This window comes from Kickxella alabastrina, assembly GCF_025024165.1.
Source record: "Kickxella alabastrina strain RSA 675 chromosome Unknown BX661scaffold_8, whole genome shotgun sequence".
Taxonomy (NCBI): Eukaryota; Fungi; Kickxellomycota; class Kickxellomycetes; order Kickxellales; family Kickxellaceae; genus Kickxella; species Kickxella alabastrina.
Window position 1 is genome coordinate 496,314 of NW_026251479.1, and position 13,337 is coordinate 509,650.

Sequence of the window (13,337 nt, forward strand, 5' to 3'; positions counted from 1 at the left end):
ATAATGAAAGTGCTGTTTGTCATTCTCAACAAACGATAGTTTTTCACAAAGGCGTCAAAGCGCCTTGTTTTAAAAATATGTTTCTACAGGTTTCCCGGCGATTTTCGTATGCAGCATTTTCAATTGATAAAAATTTTGCCTGACGCGTTATTTCTGTGCTGCTTTCTTTAGGCGCGTAAAACCCTTTTTAAGTTGTCCGAGATCGACGACGTGCTTTAAAGCGAGGATCGCGCTCCTCCTGCCTAGTGTAAAATAAATACGCAAAGGAAAAATAATAATACCAAGTGCCGCGCCTGCAGCGTAGTGGATTTTTGGGCTTGTGGATCCGCTTTATTATTTCCCCTCTTGCGCTGGGACCCAATGTTGTCGCCGAGTCTTAGCGCGTCCCCCGTTTTCCTCCCCAGTGCTTTGTTCCCTCCCTAGCATCCAATATTTTTTAAAAATGTTGGCTGGGGGAAGGGGAGGGAGTCAAATCCAGTGTAAATTAATAACTAGCACTATTTCCAAGCACGTACTACCTCGATTCACTTATTTTCTCCTTGGTTGACAGTGAGAGTATGAACAAATAGTGAGCTGACTGTTTTGGCGCCTTTCTCGCTCGAGCGGCGGAACAATTTACACGACTGGCATTCTAATCGATTGTGCCAAATTATACTCCCATCTATACTCTTGCTGGCTTTCCTCTGAAAGAGTATAGGACTAGGCGCTGCAAATGGGGGGTATCCGCAATTGGGAATAGCTTGAAAATTTTTCAAGTACTTTGTTTTTTATAGCAGATATTTTATATTTCATTAATTTTTTATGATCCCCTTTCCCTAAAAAAAGTAGACCCTTATTTTATTTGGCTTGTCAAACTTTTGCTTTCATTTTCTCTCCCGCTTCTTCTGTCCCCATGTTTATTTGTGTCTTCTATTTTATTCATACATACAGACTCGTATACAATCTCTTGACACCGCCACAGTTTACTGCCATCTTTTTTGTCATTTAAACCATCGTCATTATTTTTTATCAGCATTAACATCAACCATCTTTTGTTGATTTCGAAAACACTTGTCGGTCGTAAAGCGGCACATTCGGGGCTCCCCTACTACACGGATTACCGTTGATAAAAGGGCAAACATTGCTAGCGTTATTCACAATTGGCTAGCCACCAAAAAGGTACGAGTCAGCATACTACACGCCGAGCTGCATTATCTCTCCCTCCCGCATATGTGGCTTGAACATACCAGACACAACACATATCCGCGCTGTTCACCCAACGTTGGCAACTTGCAATTAAGGAAGAGTGCGTTCCATTGCATAATCCGAACTGCAAAGTTGACTAAGCCACCGGCATCATAATACGAACATAGCTCGTGCTGGGTGGTAAAGTGTCTTAATTATTGAGGCCGTGAACAATGCGACAAGCGAATACGAATGCGGTTGCAATTGCACACCTATTGCCGTTGTTGCATATTAGGATCTGTTGGTTCGTCTGACATGTGCGTACTCATGCGTACAAGAATGCTCTTGTGCACAACAATGCCGTGTTAGGATATATTTTGCTTCATTTTGTTGTGTTTTTGGTCTGCTTTCTCTTGCTCAGGGCACCTCGTTTTGTTGGCATTTATAGTTTGAGGCAGGTGCATTTTCATCTCAATGTTTTTTTTCGCTGTGTCGCTGCAATTGCTGTTGGATGTTTATTTACTCTTCCGTCTGCATGTCGGCTTGTGCAAACTGCCTTGACATTCCCGCTTACTCCGTTAAATGTTCTCTTTTTGTGCTAGGGAATCAGTCATTTGCGATTGTGTTTGTGCTTGTTTGAATATGTTCAGTTTTTGTGAGAAAAAAGGCAGTGGCTCTTTTACAATTGCTTTTTTTGGAAACAGCCTTCTTGTTTTGTTCAAATCCACTATGCCTGACACGCGCAAACCTTGTTTTATTTTTATTTTTGTCAATGGTTCAAAATAAGAGTGAACTCTGAAAAACACAATGGACAGAAATAATCATGTTTGCTGGCCAAACAAAAAACTATAATAACGACGGCTGGTTTTCTGTCGAGCTCCAATGTTTTCTTTTATCACTATTCACTATTCCCAAATACCTTGTCTACAGATTTGCATACAATTTCAATCTCTGCACTTGAGGATTTTTCGTTTTTCGTTTTGCTAACTTTTAAAATATCAATTTTCTTTGTTTTTTTACATATAGTCTACTCGCCGAGGAACAGTTGCGAAAAGGCTGCATCTCGTATTATCATATTTTTTATATATTATATATTTTTTCGCCGTATTTTTATTTTTTTACATTGTGTCCGCGCACATACTTTTCTGTTCCATCAGTCTCATTCTTGTTATTAATTTCTTATATTTCGCCATTTGCACATACCCACGCTTGCACACTACACTGCCAAGCAGCTTCTCAACACACCTATCCACAAACACATATTTCAGCTCATATCTAATACAAACCGGACATCATTAGTAAAGTGCTCGCGTTTTTGTCCATATTCTGTTTTTATATAACTGCACCACACCGCTCCCTTGTTTTTATTTTTAACTTTTTTCTGAGATCTCCCTGCCAATTTGTCCTGGTATTCACATTATCACCGGCATTTTTCTTTTCTATTTTGATCCTACACGAGGGTAAGGGGCCCAATTAACAGCTGCAGTATTTTTACTTTTTATTTTTACACTTATTTTATTATATACGCGCGCGCACTCCCTCATCTCCAATATTGCCACTATACTTGGTGGTGAACAACAACTAAAAGTAAGCGATCTCTCAATGGATACCACTACTAGCAACGCAAGTTCTGTTGGAATCCCCACAGCCCTCCGCCATCTGCTTACAAAAGGGGGCAAGCAGCATGCAGCGCAGATCGATGGTATAGTGCAGTCACTTTCAAAGCCCGCATCTTCTTCCCCTATGCATGCCAATCTCCAGCACTACCCTCAGCATAGTCAGCCGGCCCCCTCCATAATCAGCAACGGCCAGCGGACGCTGATCGGCGGGAATCCTGTTATGCCTGCTTCGCGGCCTTCTTTGGAGTTTGGCACGCGCTTCCATGCTACCGCTGGAGATAACAGCGGCCCCAACAGCGGTCGGGCGTCTGTGCGCCAGGGCAGCGGCAGCAGCACGGGTGGCGGAATAGGGTCATGGTTCTCCAAATACAGCCTGCGCGGCAGTCGGCCCGCCGCCACATCCACTGCAAGCACGGGCACCACGTCGACAATCAACACGGTCGGCACGACGAGCTCCGAGTACGCGCGCCACTCCATCGACAGCACACTGGCCGCGTTAAATCTGGGCACCCAGGCCTTTGCGGCGCTTATCACGGGCATTGAGACCACGAGCAGCAGGTTCCTGAGAGCCCAACATCCCACAGGTCGGCTCGCGCGTGGGCAAAAGCAGTATGTCGCATACCGCATCCTAGTGTCTGGGCGCGAAGGACAGTGGTGGGCGATCCGGCAGTACAGCGAGTTCTACGACCTATACGCGGCGCTCAGACGGCGGTCCCCGCAGCTGGCCAGCCGGTGGGCCGAGCTGTTCCCGTGAGCCACTGGGGCATGACGCCGACAGCCGAGATGGCGGCGCAGTGGGCCACACACCTCAACGCTTTCTTGCGCACCGTCACTGGCGACACCGACGTGTGCCCGTGCGACGATGTGCAGAAGTTCTTGCGCGAGACGCCCGGAGCCTCGGCTGCCTCTCGCCGGCTGCTGACGCCATCGCCAGCCCCGGTGCCAGCCCCAGAGTTTCGTCCAGCCGCATGCCGCTTCCAGGAAACTGGTCATCGCAGCCCGCACGTGCCAACGCGGCCATGGAGCGCATTTCGATGCCCGTGCTCAAGCACCAGGGCATGTTTATCAGCCAGACTATCACTCCACCCACGATCACACCGAGGCGGGTCACGCCGATCGGCAGCCCAACGCAGCTTCACACGTTTGCGCCAGTATATGAGCAGGCGCCGTTTGCTCGCCAGCAGCACTATAGTCAGCTACCCATGGTGCCGCCGCGGCCCAACAAGCACCAGAGCATGGGTATGGATAACTCCAAGCAGGCGTCCTACTTGACCGTGTCTAACTCGGATGCTGACTCGCAGGCCATGCTGCGCAAGGCATCGGACTCTTTGCTCTACCTGAGCGCCGAAAAGCGCCCCAACATGGAGCCTCTGACAATGCGCAAAAAGTACGGCCTCCGCGGCAACCTCCAGTACGTCAACGACTCACACGCAAACCTGAACGAGCAAGGCCCAGAGCCACGCGAATCCATTTCCTCTGACTATGAGGAAGACGTTTACGAGGAGCACACGGAGAGCAACGTCAGCAGCAACACCGCGGCTTACCGCGACATTACACCAATGGCCAACCAGCCGCCGTCGATGCTAAAGTCTAAGACTTGGGGTGCGCTCCAGGTTAAGCAGTCGCAGCAACAGTTGCAGCTGAAAAATAAGCAGTCAAAGTCACAGCACAAGCAGCAGCCGAGTCGCGGATCGGCTTCGGATGCGATGGATGTCGATACCGGGGCCCGCGATGCGTCGGCTACCGCTGCCAACGGCCGCCCAATCCAGCAGGCGCAACTGTTCCACCAGCAGCGCCAGATGGGGCCCGCGGTGGTCAAAGGCACGGTAAACACGCTGATGAGCACGCTGGCCACGGAGCCACCGCGCACAGCCCCGGCCCACATACAGCAGTTCGGCAGCGACCCACAGGCCGACACTGGCGGTGAGGTGCTGGCGCCTGGCATGAAGCGCGTTGGTCTCGACGACTTCCACCTGCTCAGCATTATTGGCAAGGGTAGTTACGGCAAGGTCATGCTTGCGCGCTACAAGGACACGGGCAAGGTCATGGCGATCAAGGTTATTTCAAAGTCCAAGCTCCGTGGCCGCCCCAACGAGATCCGTCGCGTCATGTCGGAGCGCAAGGTCCTCGAGCGCACTGTCGAGCACCCGTTCCTTGTTGGCCTGCAGTGTGCGTTCCAGACCAAGGAAAAGCTGTTCTTCTGTCTGGACTATGTCAACGGCGGCGAGCTGTTCTTCCACCTGCAGCGCGAGCGCCGTTTCTCTGAGAACCGCTCCCGTTTTTACGCCGCCGAAATTACTTGCGCGATCGAGTACTTGCACGGCATGGGTGTCGTCTACCGCGACCTCAAGCCCGAGAACTGTCTCCTCGATGCCGATGGCCACGTGAAGATTGTTGACTTTGGTCTGGCAAAGGAAGTCGGACCGGTGGTCTGGCGCACCGAGGGCTCTGCGCTGTACTCAGTCGAGGAGGGCGGCAAGACTGGTACCTTCTGTGGCACTCCCGAGTATCTTGCACCCGAGGTGCTTCTGCGCCAGCGCTACGGCAAGGAAGTTGACTGGTACTGCCTGGGTGCTGTTCTCTTTGAGATGCTAACAGGTCTACCGCCGTTTTACGATCAGGACAACAACATAATGTACCGTCGGATCCTGCACGAGCCACTGCGCTTCCCAATGTCGCTTCCAAACCCCCTACGCGGCAATGGTACCTACAACGATAGCTGCGGCATTGTGCCCGGCGCAGGCGTCGGAAAGCTGGCACAGGACTTTATCACGCGCATTCTTGAGCGCGACCCGCAGAAGCGCCTGGGCAACGGCGTGTTTGGTACTGAAAACGTTAAACGTCATCCCTTCTTCCACGGCATTGAGTGGCCCAAGATTCACCGCCAAGAGTACGCGCCGCCATTTGTGCCCAAGGTCAGCTCAATATTTGATCTCAGCAACATTGACCCCGAGTTCCGCAACGAGCCTATCCCCGAGTCCATCCTTGCCGAGGGCCAGGTGGATATCATTGCTGAGGCCGCTGAGGCTGAGCGCCAGGCTGAGCTCGCCATGCAGGCGCAGTTGTCGGCGTTCCCGTCGCCAATGAGCACTCCCGCGACGGCTGCTAACGCCAGCGGTTACTTCCAGCACCAGCAGGCACGGATGGGTACCAACCCGTCGCATCCCCTGAACTCACTGCCGCCCTCACTGCGCAACTCGTATGGTCCTCCTGAGGCTGCCGGTGGCGACGCATTCCAGGGATTCTCATTTGTATCACCGTGGGTTGACATGCCGATGACCAGTAGTTTCAATTTTTTGCACATAATTATTTATTTACTTCCATATTATACTATAAGAAAAGAATGAGGCTACAAATATTCTGCAAACCGACATCCTTCCCCCATATAAAGTGTTTAGAAACTAGTGGCAATAGACCACTATGGTTGACGATATTATCCAGCTTGCTGCTTCTTTTGAAGAGAAGAAGCTGGGGCAGATGGGCTCGTGTGCACACGCTTGGGCTTGGGCTTTGGCTTGAGCAAAGTCTCGGGTGTCGCTGTAGACTCGGCTTCGGCTGACTCTGGCGATGCATTATTGCGCAAGAAACGGGGAGGACGATTGCCTGTAAGCAGGGCATTGAGGATTATGCGAAAGTTTAGCACTGCAGTCGTATCACGATTCCACTTTCATCTGGCTGATGATACTTTTTCGCCATTCTTGATCTTGGTTCTGTCGGCCCTGAAGGTTTACAGGCAGTCTTCCACTATGCACTGGAGCAAGCCATGGCATAATATTTGGCGAGGTTTTTCTACCGCCAGAATTGTATTTACGCATGTTGCGGCCACCTGCTCCTGCTGCTGCTGCTGCTGCGCGACCAACCATCGCGTATCCTCTGTCCGATTTTGCGCTCGATCTTGCCTCGCGACCAGCCGCTCAGCCTGACAATGTGCTTGAGATTATCGCAGGCTGGGTATTGATGTACTTGCTCCCGATTTTGCTCAGCTAGCTCATCCCACAGCTGCTGTTTCACCTTGCGGGAAATCTTTCGCTTAGACCAGCTCTTTTCCTCCCCCATCTACCGGATGGTATCATCAGACTGTGGACGAGTAGACACGCACTGGTTGCGACTCTGCTGTGCACTTTCTGTAAAAGATGCGGTGTCGGCGGCAGTTGTGGTTGCAACAGAAACGGCAGTGGCTGTTGCCGCAACGGAATCAGCAGCGGTAGTTTGTTGTGGCTGCGACGGAATTGTATGAATATATTACATCGTCAATCGTCACGCTTAACCAATAGCCAAAGCACCAGTCAGACGCAAGCATTAAACACTTCCTTGCATCTTCAATAATCTGGGCTTTCTGATATTTTAGGCTAAAACTGGGAGAAAAAAACGGTTTTTGAAAACGCCCCGCTTAAAAATCTGGAATTACGCTATAGATGCCTGGAAATTTCAAAATCCATTTACACCAGTATAATTTTTTGACATGTGGCAAATACAATAAATATGTAATATAAGTTTTAAAATGCAAGATATGTATTGGTATATATATATATTTTGTACAATGCCTCAGAAAATCTTCTTGTACCGTGCCCATACGATGACCACAGCGATAAACACCAAGCACCCTGTCAGGATCATAAAGAAATCGAGCACGTCGTCGCGGTCCCTGCCAGGCACCTTGACGTTCATTCCCCACAAACCAGTGACGACATTCAGCGGCACGAGGATGGCACCAATGACAGTCCACCGACTGGCAAACAGATTAGTTTCGACAGTGGACTCTCCGAGTTCCAAAGAAATGCGCGCCAAGTAATTCGAGTGCGCGCGCGACAAAACCATGTCACAGTGCGACGATGACCCAACCAGTGATACCAGATGGTCGTAAACGTCGGACAGATAATGTGCAACCTCGTCGGCAGTCACCGGGCCCATCGTATCTCCGCGCATTGCGCCGGCTGGCAGGTCGACAGTGCTTGGCTGAGTCGACAATGGCTGAGAGTCTTTGACATTCAGGTTGCCAGTGATGTAGGTCTGCCACAGCGGCGGGTCCTTCCGTCTGGCGGCTCCAGAGCCAGTTGCAGAGCCAGCTGCCAGCAGCGGAATGGCTGTCGACGAGTGCGTGTTTCGGCGCAGCGTGGTTTGTGGCAACGCCAGGGCGCTGGAGGACAAGGACATGTGCAGCCCGGTGTTTGCGGGCGGCGCCGCGGATGCGCCCTCTGGATATGCGGGGGCCTGAGGCGCAGAGGTGTCCATCATCCGACGCATGTACTCGGCGTCCTCGAGCTCGACCCTGAGCATATCGTCGGCGACCGCCTGGCGCTCCATGAGCTTTGAAAAGGACCGAATGACATCGGGTTTTCCTTGCAGCAGGCGCCAGACGGTCAGGATCTTGCGGCGGGCGGCGCCGATGCGCTTCAGCATGTCCGCCTGCTCATTGGTCGAGAGAATCAGAACGAGCTCGTCCACAGCATCGATCTCCAGCTCGATCGAGCGCATCTCTGGTGCTAGCGTGTCGGTGATGTCGTCGACCAGCGCGTAGGCAATGTATGCGGGCGTCACCACGGGCTGGATCGCAGTCAGGCTGGTTGTGCTGAGCGGCGCCAAGTCGCGCAAGCGGGATATTACGTTCCCCACGTGGTCCAGCTCACGCGCACTGTGGAACGTCAGTACACAGCTGTGCTTGAGGATAATGGAGAAGCTGGCCGTGGCAATACCCTCAGTTCCTCGGTTGAACTCGTAAGTGGACTTTGCATCATCCCCGTAGTCAATCGTGCGGTACATGAGGAAGTTGTACCCGCTGAATGTCTCGAACTTGTCTCTGCTGTCGTCGTCGGCCATGATGTCCTCGACGGTCAGCGGGTGGATGCCGAAGACGCGAGCTAGCGACGCCATTTCTTCGGGCGTCGGGTTGGTCACGTCCATCCAGAAGCACCCGGATGCCGGGCAGCTCGAGATGGGTCCGCCTTGCGACGAGTGGGAGTCACCTTGTGTGGAAGTGCGGTTGCTCTGCAGCTGATCGAGCGTGATCGACTTTGACGACGCCTCGATGATGTCGGCCAGGGTCAAGTCGCCGCTGCGCAGGCCGTCGAGATTCCTAGACTCGAATATCCCTGCGGACGGCGAATACAGCACAAAGCGCGATTTTGGATTCGGGTCAAAGCGCGATTCACTGGGAGCCAATAGCGATGCGGCCAGACTGCCCATCTTGTTTGCTGCGCACTCCAGCGGCTCGTCTTGATAGAGATACGCGCCCTCTTTCGGCGAATTGCATCCAAAGCTGCTTGGGCTGGTTGGAATTCATCCTTGCTGGAGGATACAGGTGACGTGGGATCGCCTGGGAATGCGCCTGGAATAGCACCCTCGTGGTGTTGGGCGGACGGAGAGAGCGCAGAATTGTTAGATTTCGATGAAGAGTGCTGCCGGCTGAGCGACATGTTGCGGCGGGTTATCGCGGTAGACGAGTAGGCTCCAATAGCCTTGCGTGACTCGCTCGCGTACCTGTCGATGCGCGGCTCCTCGTCTGAGATCTTGCCGTGGTTGCTATCTCAAGTAGCGCGCTGGAGTCCCAGTCGATGTGAACGCTGCCTGCAGCGCCCCTGGCGATAGAAAGTGGCCGCACACTTGACTGGCTGTTTCTCCGCCGAAACTTGTTTCAGATGGTGTTGGCAACATAAGTGGCGATTTGCTGCTGAAAAAATTAGACAGCGGGCGCGCGGCAGTACCAGTAGGAGCAGAAGACAGCGATGTCCCGGATGCCACTACTGATGCTGCTGCTGCTGCTGCAGGAGGAGATAATGGAGGGAGAGAGGATGTAACGGCTGGGCTAAAGCCGGCAGCTGCTCCTGGATGGATTCAGAGTCATCCACGTTGTCCTGCCCGGCAGGTGTGTCCAGCAGCGCCAGCAGCAGGCGCGACAGCTGGTTGCGTTGCACGGATTATCTGCACCTTGCTGTGGCTCCTGTGCGTCTTCAGCGTTGTGGCCCAAAGTCCCATGCAGCAATTTAAGCGCAGTCCGCTGCCTTGCATCGCTGACAGCCTGCAGGGCTTCGTTCTGGCGCCGCAGTGCCTGGTTCTCGCGCTGTATCGCAATACATGCTCCATGGCCACATTGTGGTTCTGGCGAGAGCTAGCCGCATGGCCTGATGGTTCTGAAAACCTTCCTAGCCCCTGGCCAGAGTAAATCCCCAGCCCGTCGTTCCCTGCAGATGCGCCATTGTCGTAGCCCAATCGGGACCCATTATGTTGCTGAGATCGGTCTGGCCGCCGGACCCAAAGACAATGCCGTTGAAGCCGCTGTAGGATCCTTGGTCTAATCCGGGCATAGCGAGTTCCCGTCTGCGTTGCCGGCGATGTTGCTGTTACTTCCAGTGCTGAGGTATCCAGCTCGCCGCCGTAGGTCACTGGCATGTAAGCGTCGCTGCTGTTGGTATAGCTGGTGTTGAAGTTGTTGTTGGTGCTGTGGTGCTGCTGGTGTTGTTGGTCGGACGGGCCCATGTTGTAATATACTATGCGTTAATGTGGCTAAAATAAACTGAGCTGCCGAAAGGAGTGAGTGTAGGTGAATAAGTGAAAAAGGGAATAAGATATAGAAAAAGAATGATACGTGAAAAAATAAATTATTCTGCTTCGTTTGCGAGTTGGCATTATAAGTTTTTTTTTTACAAAGCAGAGGGAGAGGAGTCTTTTGTACCATAAAGTCCAAAAAAAAAGGTGTTTGAATTCCCAAAGTCCAAATGAGAGAAGAAAAAGGAGGTAAAAAATCGCTGTAAAGGGTGTAAAAAGAAAACCCCCGCTTCTGCCAAGCTGCTTAATTTTATTGTATTTTTCGCGCTATATCCAAGTTTTGGTGTTCTTTTGCGATTCATGTACACAGAGATGTATATTAAAGACGGCTCCTATTTTTGTCTCGGATCACAAAATCATGACAAACCTTGCACTGAAAAAAGGAATGAGACTAAAAAGATCTATAAAATTAAAATAGACATCTTTCCTGTCCTGACCTCAGAGCAGCCCTGAGCGTTCTTGGGAACTAGATGCTTTGTTAAAATGTTGGTTTTCGTGGCAAATAACTGGGAGGACCCTTTTTTCTTATGTTATTTTTTTCAAAACTGGTAAGAAAAAAGATAAAAGAATGAGCAAAAAAAAAGAAGAGGCAAAGCGTATATTCATGTCGCAGTGGCTTATTTTGAAGAGGCGCCCCCCACCTGCTGGATTAGCAGAGCAAAGTAAATAAGTGAGGGAGAAAAGGGGGAATTCTGCTGCGCATTGCGCAAGTCAGAGGCCAGCCAGACAGCCAACAAGGTCAGGTGAGCTGTGACACGAAATTTAATAGTAAAAATATCATTTGCGCCAAGACAATGCCTCTAGCCAAAAAATAAATAAAATGGTGGGTTGCCATATGTTTATGCGTTTTTTTTCTTGTTCTTCACAGAGAACCGAACTTTACTCTCCCCTCATCTCTCATCCCTTTCTTTTTATTATCCCTCAATATTTTTTCCTGTTGTTTTTGAATTTACCAATACTACACTGCCAATTTCACTTTTTTTGAATTCCATAAACTTTATAAATTACATTTATTTCACTTTGAAAAATGTGCTGCAGCTGTCCAGACCTTCTCCTAATACTCCTCAGTATCATATTCCCGCCGTTTGGCGCCTTGATTAGACGTGGATGCGGCGCGGACTTTTTAATCAACTGTGGACTGACCGCGCTCGGGTACCTTCCGGGGCTAATTCACTCGTGGTATCTTATTTGCAAGTACCCCTCGGATGAGTATGAGATGCTTGTGGATGACGATGAGTATCCTCGGCAGCAGCATCAGCACCACCATGTGATTGTTATCGGACATTCGCCGGTGCCGGCTGTGGCGGGTTCGTCTTCGAATGCACCCCTGCAGCAGCAGAATGGGCTGAGCAGCCTCCCCCATACCAGTCTGTAAATAAGAACGTTGATAGGCATTAAAGTTTAATTCTGTCATTTTTCTTTTAATTTCTTATCGGAGAAACAAATAAATAAAAATGCTTTTTATTTTTATTATATCAATATAAAAAATTAGGGGAAAAACTATTGCAAAAATTGTTTATATTTTAGATAAACTGTTTTTTCTGCACTTTTAGAATGTAATTGAAAAAAAAGTTTTTTTTGTGTTTAAGCATCAGTCAGAGTCATTGTGAAAACCCGTTTCTATCGGTCATTATTTTGATCCGGTGAAGAGATTCGGAAACATCATTTGCAAACAAAAAAAACTTTATTTTCTCTGCCTCAACATAATAAAAGGGTGATAAAGAGCCCATCAAGCAACAAGGTATAAAAACATAACGATAAGAGCCAAACTGGAACAAAAAATACAGGCAGGCGGGAACTGTGGCAAATAAAAAAATAGATTAATATTTGGTGGTGGGGTGAGGAATACCTGGAGAAGTGAGCCCCGTTGAGGTAACTCCTAAACTTCTTCAACCTTGTGAAAGGCCAAAAAAGAACAAGAGCCAACCGCATAACTGTGCTATGACGAAAAAGTTCACTCATAAAGTGCATATTTCCCCTCTCAACCTCAAGCCCAACTTTCAAATAAATTGAAAGCAAGCAAAAAAGTTGAAAGTATCTATTTTTTTAAAAAAAAAATAGATAAAGTTTAACAAAATCCTCGCAGAAGCTCCTTCAAAAAATGATATCTTTGCTCCTCGCAAAATCTCAGAAAAGAAAAGCGGTGTAAGATTTAAAAACAACTCAAGAAACAATGCACATAATAAATAGAGATAACCAATACCTAATTACAGGCGGCACTTTCTGCCCTGTGTCCGGGGACTTTCCCCAAAGCCTTTGAAGTAAATGGACAAAAAAAATATACACCAAGTGTTTATTTTTCTTGCTATTTTGTGTGTAGAGCTTTGAAAAATGGTTTATGATATATAGCGGTGAAATTATATACAAAAAATAGCGGTTCTTCCAAAAAGTATTCCTAAGGAGAAAAAAGAAGAAAAATGCAAAGCGGGCCCAAAATCGAGGCTTATGTATTTTTTCCAATCTAAATTTGAAAAAAAAATCTGTCAGGGGTGGGAATGAAAAAAAATTCTCTGCAAGAGAAAATTTTTTTATCATTGCAGAGTTGATCTAACCGGGTAATCTGAGATTTAATTTTTAATGTTCTTCAAACTGGCCATGATTTTTCATACAGGCCTTGAAGGCGGCAATTTCAGCGAGACATTTGCGCCAATCGCCAGTATCGGCATGACAGATCAGGAGAGATTCGTTTTGCTTAAAGCAGCCCGTCCTTTTGATGCGCTTGTCCCAGGCGTCGTCGTCGTCATCTGTATTGTTGCTAGGAGCCGTGGCTGCCGCTGCTAGTGCTGCTGGTGCTGCTGCTGCTGCTGGCTGGGGGTTGTTTGGGATTGAAGAAGCGGTAAAGGTAGAGGAGGACATCAACTGGGATTGTGGAAATAGAAGCAAAAAGATGGCAATAAGAAAAAGGGATGTGGCTCGGGTGGTTTTTTTTCAAAGTGCAATGCTCCCCCTCTCTTCCGGGACCTACCATCTCCCTTCACAGACGCATTACAGTTATTTGGAAAGAGTCCAAAT

The 13,337-nt window shown here is 49.4% G+C and overlaps 6 protein-coding genes across 6 annotated transcripts; 2 read left to right on the forward strand and 4 right to left on the reverse strand.

Annotated features, from left to right (window-relative positions):
* Positions 1-5,102: 5,102 nt before the first annotated feature.
* On the forward strand, positions 5,103-6,140 carry BX661DRAFT_181048 (kinase-like domain-containing protein; the record flags this gene model as incomplete). The annotated part of the gene is made up of 1 exon (XM_051535607.1): positions 5,103-6,140. A coding segment is annotated over exon 1 (962 nt), but the record flags the coding sequence as incomplete, so codon positions are not given.
* A 1,188-nt stretch (positions 6,141-7,328) lies between these two features.
* BX661DRAFT_142201 (uncharacterized protein) lies at positions 7,329-8,966 on the reverse strand (the record flags this gene model as incomplete). Its single annotated transcript, XM_051532931.1, has 2 exons — positions 7,329-7,670; positions 8,052-8,966. The coding sequence occupies 2 exons, from the start codon at positions 8,964-8,966 to the stop codon at positions 7,329-7,331; spliced, it is 1,257 nt and encodes a 418-aa protein (XP_051392518.1).
* A 327-nt stretch (positions 8,967-9,293) lies between these two features.
* BX661DRAFT_96934 (uncharacterized protein) lies at positions 9,294-10,338 on the reverse strand. Its single transcript, XM_051539633.1, has one exon. It carries the CDS (start codon positions 10,254-10,256, stop codon positions 9,621-9,623), a length of 636 nt encoding a protein of 211 aa, XP_051392519.1. The 5' UTR covers positions 10,257-10,338; the 3' UTR covers positions 9,294-9,620.
* Positions 10,339-11,197: 859 nt separating this feature from the next.
* On the forward strand, positions 11,198-11,780 carry BX661DRAFT_181050 (uncharacterized protein). The gene is made up of 2 exons (XM_051535608.1): positions 11,198-11,632; positions 11,665-11,780. The coding sequence occupies exons 1-2, from the start codon at positions 11,353-11,355 to the stop codon at positions 11,721-11,723; spliced, it is 339 nt and encodes a 112-aa protein (XP_051392520.1). The 5' UTR covers positions 11,198-11,352; the 3' UTR covers positions 11,724-11,780.
* A 26-nt stretch (positions 11,781-11,806) lies between these two features.
* Positions 11,807-12,970, reverse strand: BX661DRAFT_97008 (uncharacterized protein). Its single transcript, XM_051539634.1, has 2 exons — positions 12,529-12,970; positions 11,807-12,022 (listed from the first exon to the last, which is right to left on the reverse strand). Exons 1-2 carry the CDS (start codon positions 12,858-12,860, stop codon positions 12,010-12,012), a joined length of 345 nt encoding a protein of 114 aa, XP_051392521.1. The 5' UTR covers positions 12,861-12,970; the 3' UTR covers positions 11,807-12,009.
* On the reverse strand, positions 12,726-13,305 carry BX661DRAFT_152988 (uncharacterized protein). The gene has a single exon (XM_051533245.1). The coding sequence runs from the start codon at positions 13,179-13,181 to the stop codon at positions 12,900-12,902; it is 282 nt and encodes a 93-aa protein (XP_051392522.1). The 5' UTR covers positions 13,182-13,305; the 3' UTR covers positions 12,726-12,899.
* Positions 13,306-13,337: the final 32 nt, after the last annotated feature.

What these genes read in the sequence shown, in the direction of transcription:
- BX661DRAFT_97008 (XM_051539634.1), bottom strand. Translation starts at nt 12,860, where the DNA reads ATGATAAAAAAATTTTCTCTTGCAGAGAATTTTTTTTCATTCCCACCC.
- BX661DRAFT_96934 (XM_051539633.1), bottom strand. Translation starts at nt 10,256, where the DNA reads ATGGGCCCGTCCGACCAACAACACCAGCAGCACCACAGCACCAACAAC.
- BX661DRAFT_181050 (XM_051535608.1), top strand. Translation starts at nt 11,353, where the DNA reads ATGTGCTGCAGCTGTCCAGACCTTCTCCTAATACTCCTCAGTATCATA. An exon ending in GCCGGTGCCGGCTGTGGCGG is followed by an intron (nt 11,633 to 11,664) that starts GTTCGTCTTCGA and finishes CTGCAGCAGCAG; the next exon opens with AATGGGCTGAGCAGCCTCCC.
- BX661DRAFT_152988 (XM_051533245.1), bottom strand. Translation starts at nt 13,181, where the DNA reads ATGTCCTCCTCTACCTTTACCGCTTCTTCAATCCCAAACAACCCCCAG.